We start from the raw sequence: 12,858 nt of genomic DNA, 5'->3' as shown, positions 1-12,858 counted from the left end.
AGTGTATTCACATGAAAAAAATCCCAATCTGGAACATTTGTTTAGTCAACCCCAATCTTATCTCACCTTATTCTCAACTTTGTTGAATACAAGAAAAAAAGGTATACAAATTCAGAAATTTGGCACATAATAATAAACATTTGTGGCATTTTTATATAATATGAGAGTACTGCAAATATAATATTTTCTTAAATAATTTTTTATAAGATCTATAATTTTATAAGATGTAAAAACACCAAATATTTGTGGACATTCTCATGATTACAAGAATTCCATTCATGCAGCTTTTCTGCAAACGCTGAAGTGATACATTCAACCAGGATATCCATTATAAAGGTGGGAACATAGCAGCACTGTTAGGGAAGTGAGCTGGAGTTCAGGACTCTGACCTGGCCCTGCCTGCAACCTACTCCAATGCACCGGATCAAAACTTCCTTTCTCACATCAGCTTTTCTAATACCTAACTCACCCAAATAAAGTGTTTTCCTACTTTCACGTATCAGGAGGAGATGTAAGAATCCTGTGATAACGGATATTTGTGAAGTTATTTGGGATTTCTTAGTGCAAGACAAAATAAACTTGTAGTTCTCTAACATTTAATAATGTTAAGTAAAGAGAGGATAAGACTACTCCATATTATACCAAATAAATATGTTTTCCTATTCCAGGGAAGTTTTGGCAATATTGTCACTACTGAACCACTCTGTGATCTCCCATTAACTACACTAAACCTCTCTTTTAAGCTGTGATGTTGCTCTGTGAAGATATTCCATTTACTTTGAAATTAAGCCCCAACTTGTTTAACTCCTGACAACACCTTACCACAGCCCTATCAAGCAAGCACAAAAAACAGCAAAAAGAAAGGGATGGAGACAAAACCATTCTGAGGTTGTGCATCCCAAACCATACGTGTGCCCTAAAATCTAGCATTCAGAAAGCCTTTATCTTTGTCACCTCATCTCATTACGACATGCTCACCAATTATCATTATTTTCTTCCCTTTCCCACCCGAAAGGACGCTTGTTCCCCAGAACGTGTTTAAACGGGGAAAGGGGATGCCCGGTGCCCTGATGCTGTGGCCGCAGAAGCCTCCTCTGTTTCAGCATCACTGCAAGCGCGGCCCGGCTCCAGCACCCCACACCGACCCCTTGCGCACGCAGACAACGCGGCGGGATTTGGGGAATAGCTCTTAGCCCAGGGAGCGGACCCCCACCCTCTTTCCTTGCTCAGACATCCACTTATTGTAATTCCTCAGCTTTCGGCAACTTTGCTCCGCACCAGCAACCCCCCTGGAAACTTCGAGAGGAAGAACAAAGGGGCAAAGAACAAAGAGCCGGGGAGGGGTAGGAAAGGGAGGGGAGGGGGAGCTCCCACTTTTCGGGTCAGGCCGGAGACCCTCCCCTCCGGCCGCGCCAGGGTCAGCCCTGGCCGCCCGCCGCGGAGCCCGGGCGGCTGCTCAGCGGGGACGCCGCGGGGTGGCCGTGGGCGCTCCACCCGGGCTCTGAGCCCTCACACGGACCCTGCCAGGGCTTGCTCGGGGTCTGGTTTGTGCCCGACCGCGCAGCGCCCGCTCCCGCCGTGCTCTCAGCGATGAGATAAGCGGGGGGAGGCTGCCCCGCACAGCCGTGTCCCAGCGAGGGCCCGCACCGAGCACCCTCGGCAGCATCCCCCGCAGGGGGCCGGAGGCGACCCGTTCCCCGGGACAGCAACACGTGTCCACCCCACAGCGCGGTCCCAGAGCCGGGGCCGCTCCGCCGGGCGGCTCGAGGGGCTTTGGGGGGCAGCTCGAAAACAGCGAGCAAGAAACCGAGGCGAAGCAGCCGTCCCTTTTTGCTGCGGGGGCCCCTCTCCCCTCGCAGCAACGTTAAACTTTTGCTAAAGTATCACTGTACAGCCCTTTTTTGATGGCCCGCTTCCCTGACACCCCGTCTTACCGAAAGCGAGCCTTCGGCCAGCGTCCTGCTTCCTCTGCTATCAGTTAAACAACCTTGAAAAGCTGCAGGTGCCTTCGTTACCTGTTGCTATAAGGCCCCTACCCTCCTCTCGAGGGGTGGGGGTAATTAAATCTGTTTTCATGGTGTGGTCATACTGTGCTGGCTGTGGGAGGTGTAAACCCCGTGTGGTTGGGGGCAGGGTGCAAGGGAAGAGAGGGAAGGTTTGGGCAGGACAGCCGTGCCCGGCGTCGCTGCCCGACCTCAGAGCGAAGCCAGCGGGGCAGGAAGAGCCAAACACCGGGCAGGGCAACAATCCTGTCATTCGGGACCACACGCACTAAGTGCCATCCTGCAACTACCTCTTAGAGAATGGCAGGGAATTATCATTATTCTTCTCGGGCAGGCATTTCCAATTTGGACTTAATTGACGCGGTTCTTCATTTGAGTAATAACCAAAGAAAACCCGAGCTTTACCCGAGAAACTTTAAGAGGTTTTTCTTCCCCCCTCCCCCTCTTTTCTTTCTTTTTTATTTAAGATAGAAGTGAGCTAACAGAACCTCGCTTTCCTGAAGGTGAAATATATCTAGCCCGTAAACGGGAGCGGAAACAACCCGGCAGCCCGGTACCGAGGTGGGATGCGGGTGGCCGCGGGACGCGGTCCAGGAGGGCTTCCGAGTTCAAACCGAGCTGGGCTCTCCCTGAACCAGTCCCGCCACTCCCAAATCCCGAGGGGGAAGAGCCCCCTCGTCCCACAAGCCGCTGCCGTGAGCATCCCTCATGAGAGAAATCAGAGAATGGTGGGGAACGGCATAAACAGTTTAAAAACCTGAGGCTGGCGACTGAGGAGCGTGAGGCAGAGCTGGAACTTTGCGTGAAACGCAGCCCTGGGAACGGGAGGAAAACTTGAGCGCAGCCTGTGCCCTGAGTTAACTAAAGCCAATTACTTGTCTCCATATAAAAGGTTTCGCGTATGGTTACAGCTGAGGAAATACGAGAAGCTGATGAGTCTGTTTTGGTTATGATTTAATCAAATAAATTAAAGGAGAAGGGTAAGGATACGCCCAATCTGGGACTTCAAAAAAAAAAAAAAAAAAAAAGGCATGAGTTTTTTTTGGGACGCTCTCTGTCCAAAGCATCGCCTGTCGTACAGAGCTAAGCGAGGCTCTCAGAGTCCACTCATCTCATTACTGCTGGGTGTTTGGGGTTTCTCTTTTCCTCCCAATGGAGTAACCTTTCATAAACGATTGCAATTTCGGGGGGAAAAAGTGAGTAGGTGCCAAACCAAGCTGGGGGTGGGGCAGAATTTTGCGTTTCAAGCAATTTAGTAGAGAGCAATTCTGCTTACAGCAGAGAGGTAGGTGGATACTTGAAAACGTCTTCCACCGGGGTGTCCTACTTTGGCAATTCTAATTAAAACGAGGTTTAAAACATGCAAAGAAAGAGCAAGCCTCTTGCTTTATTTCCAATGGGCGTGGGGGATACCGTCAGGCACAAGGAGTGCTTCCAGCTTGTTCTAACGTGCACCTTTGTTTAAAAGAAAAAAAAAAAAAATAATCAAGCTCGTCCTCTGATTTCAACTAATGTATTTTTAACTGGATTTCTTTCCTCTGCTTTGTGTGATCTGATACCTACCGTGTAGCCCTGGCCCACTTTCAGCCCTGCGGGTGCCCCGCATTGTGTGCGTGCCTGAAAGAAAAGGGAAAAGTCTTCCATCTCACACTCTTTTGCCCTGTACCTGTGCTTGGGAATTGAATCGTGTCCAAGCTAGTGGCCAGCAAAACCCTCATCCTATTCCCCTTCTCGCTGCCTAACCCGAGAGAAGACGCGACTTTGTAGTTGCAGCCTGGTTGGCGTGGCTGTGACCGTCCAGCACCTCGGATCAATAAAGCAACCAGTTTTCTGACGTTGCTTTTCCACGGCTGCTTATTGAAAAGGAGCCTTTACCGCCACCTATAAATAGCGCTGCATCCAAGTCAATTTTTTTCATTATTTTTTTTTCCCTCTCTACATAAAGTAGCAAAGTTCTAACCAAGATACCGCAAGTTCTCCTTGCTGTTCAGCGAGGGCTCGCCCCGGAGGGGCTGCGCTGGGGGTCCTGGCTCCAAAGGCGGCTGCGCTGCCGCCTCCATAGGGAGCGGGGGGCTTCGGAGGAGCCAGCCCCGGTCCCGCACCGGCCGCCTTTGAACTTTGTTCGCAGGCATGGGAGGGAGAGCAGCGAATACCGATACTCACCGTGCTCTTTGGCTTTCCAGATGTAACTCCGTCTCTCCCTCTTCTTTGTGTATAAATGAGCAGAGGTTACATCCCGGGCACGCGGTATAATGCCCTGGATAACCCCGACCCTGTTAATTTAATGCTACGCTAACCTCAGAGTGTGTGATTGGAGCTCGAGTGTTGGGTTAGAAAAGCGCCTCTCCACGCTGGAAACAAATTCCCTTTCTCTTTCCACACCCACCCCCTTTCCACGCGGAGTCTCCCAGCCCTGCATTCCTGCACAAACCAGGACACCTGCCTTTCCGAGAGCCACGTTCCCTATCACAGAGTGCATTTTTTGCCCACTCTCGAGACAACTGTGCAATTCCCCAAACCCACGTGCCGTGCCCTGCCTGCTGCGTGGGGCTTGGTTTCACGCACTGTGCCACGCCGAGGTCTGGCACTGCCTGCAAAGCGCTGAGACCTCGCGTAGGGGAAGAAAGGCGCTGCCTGTCCCCCCCCCCCCCTCCGTTGCCCCTCGCAGCCCCCTCACCGGGGAAGGGGCGGCGGGGGCGAGATGTCGGGGCTCTCTTTCTCACCCCAAAATCGCACGCTCAGCCCGTGGGACTGGGGTGCTCCTCCGGGCGCTTTCTACCTGCCTGAACAGAGGGCTGGGAGCTGACGGACAGTGATCGCTGTACGCGGAGCGATCAAACCCCCTTAGCCGCGCGTGATCTCGAGCTCTCTCTCTCTCTTTATTTATTTATATTTAATTTCCTTTCAATTCCCCTAAATGAGGTTTGATGAATACAGCCCGTTGTCCGCGTTGATACCAAGGTAATAATTGTCAGGGGGTCTGAGCGCTCCAGGAAAAAAAAAAAAGCGGAGGAAGAGAGAGGAATACAACCTCCGCTATCTCGCTGTTACTAATTCCCAGCCGGCTCGGACTCAGGGGACAAGGCGATCGCTTAACAAACCCTCCTCCTCCTCTCCCTTCACCACTCCTTCCTTCCTTCCTCTTCGCCGGCACATTTTCTCCCCCGCGCTCGCCCACGTTTCATTCCTCCTCTTCGTGAGGAATAAACCGTGCAAACTCAAACTAAAAAGAAAAAAAAAAGGGGGGGGGGAAGGAAAGGTGGGTGGGAATGATACAGAAGGGGAATAAAAAATAAGAAAGGGGAGGGAGGAGGAAAAGGACGGAGAGTGTCTGTGCCTGATCGCTGACCATCTGTGCAAAAGGTGATCATTGTTAGGTACTCACATGGCTGGTGGCAGAGCAGCTCTTAGCAATTAATAAGTCTCTCAGCTTGAGCTCTTCTTTCCCCTTTTGGACGGCAGCGCTCTCTGCGTGGCTCGCTCTCACTCGCGCGCACACACACAAACCCGATCAGATGCTTCAGGACCGGCCACTTTGCGAGGGCAACAACACGGGAGGGTTTGTATTACTCCAGGTTCGTGTGTGTAGCCTATAAATAGCGAACTTTTTGATGGAATCAGCTAACAAATGAGAGAAGAAGGCGTAATTTTGCGCAGGGAGCCCCCCTTTCTCTTTGCAAGATTAAAACCCCCCAGGCAGCAGACAGAGCTAAAGTTGTGGGTGTGTAGAAAGGAATTTCACTTTATTGTGATCGTGCGCGAGATTTGTTTGTTTGTTTATTTTGGGGGTTGTTTTTGTTCCTCCCCCCATCGCCACCCCCCACCAACCTATACGTTACCTATACGTTACATCCTCCTCCCTGCCTTCCCAGCTAGGGGCAGGAACTGACCCGTGTTAGCACCGACTTTAACTCCAAGTTGGGAACACACGGTGCGTTTGAGGTTTTTCTTTTGGTGGTGGTGCCTGTTGTTGGTTTGGTTTTCTTTTTTTTTTTTTTTTTTTTTTTTTTTTTTTTTGCGGCGGGGGGGGGGGGAAGATGTCCACGCGATACCGTGTGGAAATGCAGGAGGCGGGCGGGCAGGCTTCCCTGAACGTGCCCTCATTTTGAAAGCAAGTGAGGAACAGAAAGAAAACAGGTCGGAATTATTGGGGGGGGAGGAGGGAAGAAGGCGGTACTTTGGTAGGGACGAAGTGTGTGACTGGGGCTTTGGGTCAGCCATGGAGCGATGGCCCCACTCGAGAAAAAGCGCCTCGAAACACGTGGCTGCGGGGGTTCCGCGGTGCGGTCTCCCCACGCCGCTGTCCCGCCCGGCGCAGCGGAGCCCCGGGCACGGGTGGGCGCCGCCGCAACCTCGTCCTTGGGGGTTCCAGGGGGCCCGGCCTTTCGCGCGTGGGCAGCGGGGCCGACCCGACGGCTGGGGCCCGGGGGGAACCCCCTGCTCCAGGGCCCACCCTGGCCTTCCTCGGGCAGTCTAGGGGCTCCTCGGGGCCGGCTCCCCCCGCCGTCCTCCCTCCCGTGTTTTGTCGGAGGTCTGAGCGGTACCGGCACGTTCGGCATCCCCCCGTAACGACAGCCCCCTGTCCCCCGAGGACATTGATTTGCGGGAAGCTTAAGGCTGGGCCCTGTCAGCAGAGGGGCTGCCGCTGATAAGGATCCCACCGCGGCAGCTATGAAGAGGTTTTCTCCCCTGACAGGTGCCTGACAGGGCTGGCCGGGAAGAACTGCTGACCTGTCTAAAGAAATATATCTGCGTCTCCCGGAATGGCAGGACAGATGGTGCCCGTTCGCACCGCGGCGACTTCTCTCGATGGCACACACCGAGCGGAGCTGATGAGTGGTTTGTTTTTATGGCAGGGAGGTAGCGATGCCCTCGGACATCCCGTGGCACAGGCTTGATGGGAAATGTCCGCTCCTGTACAGGCGCGGGTGGCACCGACACGCGTACCGGGCGGGCAGGGGGGCAGCGGCACCGCTCCCGCCCGCTCCTGCCCCGTCCCCGCGTACATGACCTGCCGCAGGATCGCCGAGGAGAGGGGCTTTCGGCACCCGTGCCAGAGCCGCGCCCTCAGTTAGAACCAAACTGGTTCTAAAGGTCGCTCCCGCTCGCCCCCACGCCCCTCGGCGGAGGCGGCCGCCGCTGAGCCTCGGCAGCGCCGGGCAGGGCTCACGCTGCCTTTGTGCCTCCCGCGGGGCCGCGCAGGAGCCCGTGTCAGGCAGGGCCCCCCGAGCCCTCTCGCTTTGAGCCGCTCTCCCTCCCGCGGCCCCGCTGGGGAAGGGCCCACGCGCGGACACGCAGCGGCCGCACGGGCAGCCCCGGCCCCCCCGGCCCCGGTGGCGACTCCCGCTGCCGGAGCGGCGACCCCGGCATCCCTCTCCTCCCCGCGCCCGGCTCCCACAGCTCCCGAGTGACGCGCAGCCCGGCGCGCTGGTCCGTCCTCACACATTTCCAATCTCATGGCTCATAAACTATTAGCAAAGGGATTTCATTATTCACCTTCCGTATCTTACAAAGGAGAAAGGGGGGAAAAAAAGGAAAAACAAAACCCCAAACCAACAAAACGCGCTCCTGGTAACAGCAAGACCGGCCGTGTTTAAATCCCAGCGCCTGCCCAGGCTCGGGGCTCTGGGGTCGGCTCGGGGCTGGCGGTCGCGGGAGCTCCACCGGGTTCCTCCCTCCGGCGCTGGTCTCTGGCCGCGGCCGCTTGTCCCGGAGGCACTGCGGAGGTCAGCCTCGGCCGAGGGCAGCGCAAACCAAAGCCGCGAACTGCGTGTTACCGGCGGCGGAGAAAATATTCCAGAAGAAAGAATAAAATCTTGGGGATGAAAGGGGGTGGGGGGTGCAATCTGCTTGTTTTCCTTATATTTTTTTCTTTTTTTTTTTTTTTTTTTCTTTGTCTGCAATAAATAACATTGGGAGTTATTTAGCTGTCCATCGGAATGCGACAGATCACACTCCGGGGCGTGCAGCACACACGTTCCGCGAAGCGAGGGCCGGAGCCCGGGGACGCGGCGGAGCGCGGGGGGGACCGGCCGGGCGGGGGCTGAGCGGCAGCGGCACAAGGCCTGCGAGGGGCCGGGGTCAGCCGAGCTGCAGGCGGGGCAGGCAGGCAGGGGCAGACGCGCGCCTCAGCAGGGCGCCTATAGAAACATAGGACCCGCTGCCGGGAAAGTTACTCACAGCCTGGATGAGACAAACACAAATGTTAATACAGCTAACTTTGTTTCTGTCTTTTTTTCCCCCCTTTCTTTCCATGATTTTTTTTTTTTTTTCATCCTTTAAGAAAGAGACTGCGAAGAAGTTTAGACCACGAGGTAATTATAAAAACCAATATAGAGATTTTGAAAGAGAGACCCACTTCACAATTTTATACCGAGGAGCAAAATATTCTGGCGAAGTCTGGGGTCACCACCGACAATAGAGCAATGTTCCCTCCCTGTTTAATATACATGGTGTGGGAAATGGAGGGAAAACATAGCTAGCACCTGTAGTGCCAAAGGAAAAAAAAAATTAAATTACTACATCATATTTTGGGGCTATTTTGCAGGACATTCATCAAAAATAGACCCATATTTAATTATAGCTCTAATGATTTTCTCTGTGCGACTGCTAGTTAATAGTAAGGAGGAAATGGGGTTTCTATCGAGATTTTGCATTTTGATACCTTAAAAAAACATAGTAATTTGGTTATGTGTTAATAGCACATCTGGGACTGCAAGTGACCAACCTGGACCAACTTTTAATTAGCACGCTGACCTGCCAAAGAAGCAAAACTCCCTTAAAAAAAAATAAGTCTATATATCTATATCTATATCTATATATATATATACACACATACACCGCCGTATCAGCGTGACCCTGGATACCCCAGGGCTCTCGTTGCCCTTTTTGTAGGGAGGAGGTGATCTTCCAAAGGGGCGAGGAGATGTGCAAGTTTAGCGCCCGCCCGCCGCGCAGCCCCGCTCAAGCTGCGCGGGCAGCGGTGGCCCTGGCAAGGGGGGAGGCGGTCAAAGCGGGCGGCGGACTATGACCGGAACCCCTGAGCAGCGTGTGCGAGGAAAAGGCCGTGGCAGTAAGGCGGAGGGTTTGGGCTCTATGGGAGGTGTGGTACAAACACCAGTGAGGGGCGAACACAGCCTCACGCGTGGGTGCTACAAGCTCCAGAGCCTGTTCGGCAGCTCCCCCACACGAAGCACAAAGAGAGGTCAGCAGCCTGAAAGATGAACTCCTTTTCTCTCTGCTGTTGCCTCGTTAATGCTTTGTCTTATTTTTCTTCCTTCATGGTTAAATTAAACATAGTTTTAAAATGAATTTAAATTTTTCCATTCATACACACTTCAGGCAGGCTGGATGCTTGATGCGGCCCCCACCCCCCAAAACTGGCACTGGAGTACGTTACTGCCGAGTTACACTTTAACTTCTCTGCAGGTAATAATTAAAGACCTTCTTTCTAAATCTCTTTCCCCCACAGAAGCACCGAGGCTGTCTTTCGCAATAGATTATATTGATCACACACACGGGCACACTCTCCTCAGAGCCGCCGTCTGTGAGCTGCTCTCAATTCCATGCGCTCTGAGCAACTTTTCCCAGATCTTCTCCCATTTCTCTCTTGGGCTGAAAGGTTTCTTTAGGGATGCATTTCTATGAACACTTCCAAATCCTCCCAAGAGGAAGCTCCTCATGCAAAAGGGGACTGCCAGTTACTCTCATGCACACCTGCAGGCTTTGGCCTTAAGTCTGAATTTTGTCCCACTGTCTCATTGTGGGTGAGTTTAAAAATAAGAGATATAGAGGGAGCAAAGTCATCTGACATCAGAAATGGAGTATCTCCGTCTAGTGGGAAGAACTCCAACATTTTTTAGTGGTGACTCTTTCCAAAGAAAACCTTCAGCCTTGTCCTGACAGCCATACTGAAAGTTTTAGGGGCTCTGAGTTACCTGAGATCACAATTTAATCTGCCAGAGAAGTGCAGCACATACCTGATATCAATGGAGGGTCAAGAGCTGGCCAGTTCCAGCTGGTCCCGCATTTGATTTACTTCAGGCTGTTAAGATGTATGCTGTGGTGTTTTGATAAGAAAAAAGGAGTCAGCAGTTTGCTTTGGCAATTCTTTCCTTTTTTTTTTCATTTTTTGCCCTCTGAAGAGAGCCGCAGTTTCAGCTAAGGAATTTGTTGTTGCTGGTGGGATGGTTTTTAGTGGAGGTTTTTGGTCTGCATGGGGCTATCTCATCACGTACTGTTAACACTTAACTGTGTTTCTTACTCTCCCAAGTGAGCCAGACTGTGGCAGGAACTTTCATGCAGCTTGTCTACCTTGAGCCTCCAGCATCTCTGGCCTGTGCTTTTGCTGGGATTCACCCCAGCCAGAGAACTTGGAGCAACTGCAAAGCCAGTGGCCATCACCCAGTGGGTCACATCAGCAACCTGCTCTGTCTTGGTGGAGCCCTATCACAGCTTTCCCCTCACACCTTTCTCTTCCGCAGGGCCTTGACCCTGAGTTTCATCAGATGCCTCAGAAATACTTAAAATTTGGTTTTTTTATACCATACTGATGTACTCATCCAAGCTGAGCATGGAGGCTGCTTGCTCTTAGCTGAATTAAACTATTATTTGAAGCTATCTCCTGCACCTGCTGTGCCCTCTCTTACAAGCCCCCAAAACTTTCGATCACAGAGAGTTAAATCACGGTAATTACACCAGGGATGTTATCTGTGACGTGCGTGTCTGTGCAGTGTAAAGAACACCTGCAATACTCCAGACCAGAGGACCATTGCACAAATAACACCCCTCAGAGGTGGCACCAATGGGTGCATAAATAGGGGAATAAGGAGCAGATCGGGATTTTTTTATTCTATCCCTAGTTTTCATTTTCCTTTCCTCTTATTTTAGTTTTTCTGCCTCTAAAATAGGGAAGTGAAAGTCACTGCCTTTCCATGAGGCAGTCGTTGCTTGAAAAAAAATCAGAAATCCTCAGAAAATGTAATCTGTGATAATATATATTCTAAGGCAGATGTACTGCCATTCCCTGTATTGGGGTTGGCAAACGTTTCTCAGCAGAGACCATATTTTCTGTTGCATGTAGCTTTAGAAAAAACATCATCACTTCAGCTGAAAACTGATATGCTGACTGTCTGTACTGGGCAGATTATTTTGAAAATACCTGCCAAAACAATTTGTCCATTTCCAAGAACAAGGTTATGGAAAAATAAACAGTTTTGCTCATACTAAAATGGAAACTTTTTTCCTTTGAAATGCTCTGCTGCCCTCAGGCTTTGAAGCATAGCCTCAAAATGTGACCTTTTTTATTTAAAATGTGCCTTTCCCTCTCTGTCTGAAAATTTATCCAAATGTGTCTAACTTACAAATATTAGAAATTGTGTCATGAACAGATGGCCAGTAATGATTTCTTTTATTCTACCAGGAAAAAGGCATTGCTAAAGATTGGCCCTCTCTGCAAACAGAAGCTTAAGGATACAGGGGTGAGGCTAGATTTCCACTTTAATCCCCACCTCCAAGTTTCCCCCATGAGCCTGAGCTTTGGCACAGAATCTGAGAGGTAGGAATCCTATCTCTCCTAAGCTCCAAGTGATTTGAAGGTTGTGTCAGGAAGAAAGGTCTCCGCATGAATACAGCACAGAGGAAAAAACCATCCAGCTTGTGACAGAGCAGGCAAAAGGAGCAGCCAAGCCAGCCAGAGAGAAAAACTGGGACTGGTGTTTGGAGGCAGGAGCCTGGGACTGATAGGTAAGGAGACACAGAGGTTGTGCAGAGAGAGCAGAGAGAAACCGTTCTGTAGAGGAACCTGCAGGGGAGATAGGAGGGCAAGGCTAGAAAAACCAACTAATACTGTTTGCCAAGAGCAAGGATGCTTAATTGCAGGATGTCCAGGGTAGCTGGGCTGAATTTCATTTGAAACATGGTAGAAACTCTGACAGTCAAAATGTGGGGGGTTTTTCCACTGTTTTTAGCCGATGCAGTTCAGCTACATAATTAATGCTTTTTATTTGGAATAGAGTCTGCTTTCTAACTCTGAAAAAGAACTGACCTTCAAGAGAAGTGTTTCTGAGATGATTCAAAACATATTTTAATTTGTGTGTGTATATGTGACCACTGAACTCAGGAAATGTGTTATCTATTCAACACTAGCCTCCACATCAATATCATGGATGCTAAGGAAATGGCTAACCTGAGGGGTTCAGAGCACCTCGATTCATCTTCCATACATTAGGATACATGACCACACAGATTATATTCCACAAATTTCCTGAAGCAGAAATGAAACCCTGCAAGGTACCCCTTCCTCTGGGAACAGATCAGTACTTTGTAGATTTTATTCACTGGATTCCTGCCTAATTTATCACAGAACTGGGTATAGCTCATGTACAAGGTAGCAAATTACAAGGAGGGAAAGCAGGGCTTTGTGGCAGAGCGGTAGCTGAATTTTACCTGCTGAGTTTGCTTCCATCCCCCTGTCACCTCAAAGATTCTACACTCTGGGGAAAGTTGCCTCAAGGGCAATAATTAGTTGATATTTTCATGTGACGAGACCCAATCTTGAAATTTTGGAGGTGAGCTGAAGTGAATCACTCACTACCCCAGATTGAATCCATGGGACTTTGCATGGACTAGGCCAAGTGATGCAGAATACCAAACAGGTTGAAAAATCAAGTAGATAATGTCTCTAATTGGATACCCCAAATTAGCAGGTATTTTGTACTTTAATCTCATTTGTTTGGAATAGAGATTTATTAAAAAGGATAGGATGGTATCATCCCTTCAGTTTCAGTCTGCAAAAAAGAAGCACCCAGATGCTATAATGTGATGGGGAGAGGAACAGGAAAAGAACAACATTAGG

At 50.7% G+C, this 12,858-nt stretch overlaps 1 protein-coding gene and 1 long non-coding RNA gene across 6 annotated transcripts in view; both read right to left on the bottom strand.

Moving 5' to 3' along the window:
• Positions 1–8,288, bottom strand: part of ESRRG (estrogen related receptor gamma) — a 397,608-nt gene extending 389,320 nt beyond the window's left edge. Inside the window, exons 1-2 of one of the 5 annotated variants that reach the window (XM_069009523.1) lie at positions 6,735–8,288; positions 5,389–5,536 (exon numbers count right to left, since the gene is read on the bottom strand). In XM_069009523.1, coding sequence (XP_068865624.1) covers positions 5,389–5,390 — 2 coding nt within the window. In that variant the 5' untranslated portion in view covers positions 5,391–5,536; positions 6,735–8,288. Of the gene's footprint in view, positions 1–1,934; positions 1,968–4,166; positions 4,273–5,388; positions 5,537–6,734 lie in introns of those variants that run through there. The other 4 variants (XM_069009539.1, XM_069009526.1, XM_069009541.1 and 1 more) reach the window with 4 other exon arrangements.
• LOC138107821 (uncharacterized) lies at positions 2,941–3,961 on the bottom strand. Its single transcript, XR_011149713.1, has 2 exons — positions 3,567–3,961; positions 2,941–3,458 (listed from the first exon to the last, which is right to left on the bottom strand). It is a non-coding gene; the product is annotated as an uncharacterized lncRNA (long non-coding RNA).
• Positions 8,289–12,858: the final 4,570 nt, after the last annotated feature.

Source organism: Aphelocoma coerulescens, chromosome 3 (genome assembly GCF_041296385.1).
Source record: "Aphelocoma coerulescens isolate FSJ_1873_10779 chromosome 3, UR_Acoe_1.0, whole genome shotgun sequence".
NCBI classification, from domain to species: Eukaryota; Metazoa; Chordata; class Aves; order Passeriformes; family Corvidae; genus Aphelocoma; species Aphelocoma coerulescens.
Note: the sequence above shows the minus strand (reverse complement) of the source record. Positions and strands in the feature narration are given on the sequence as shown.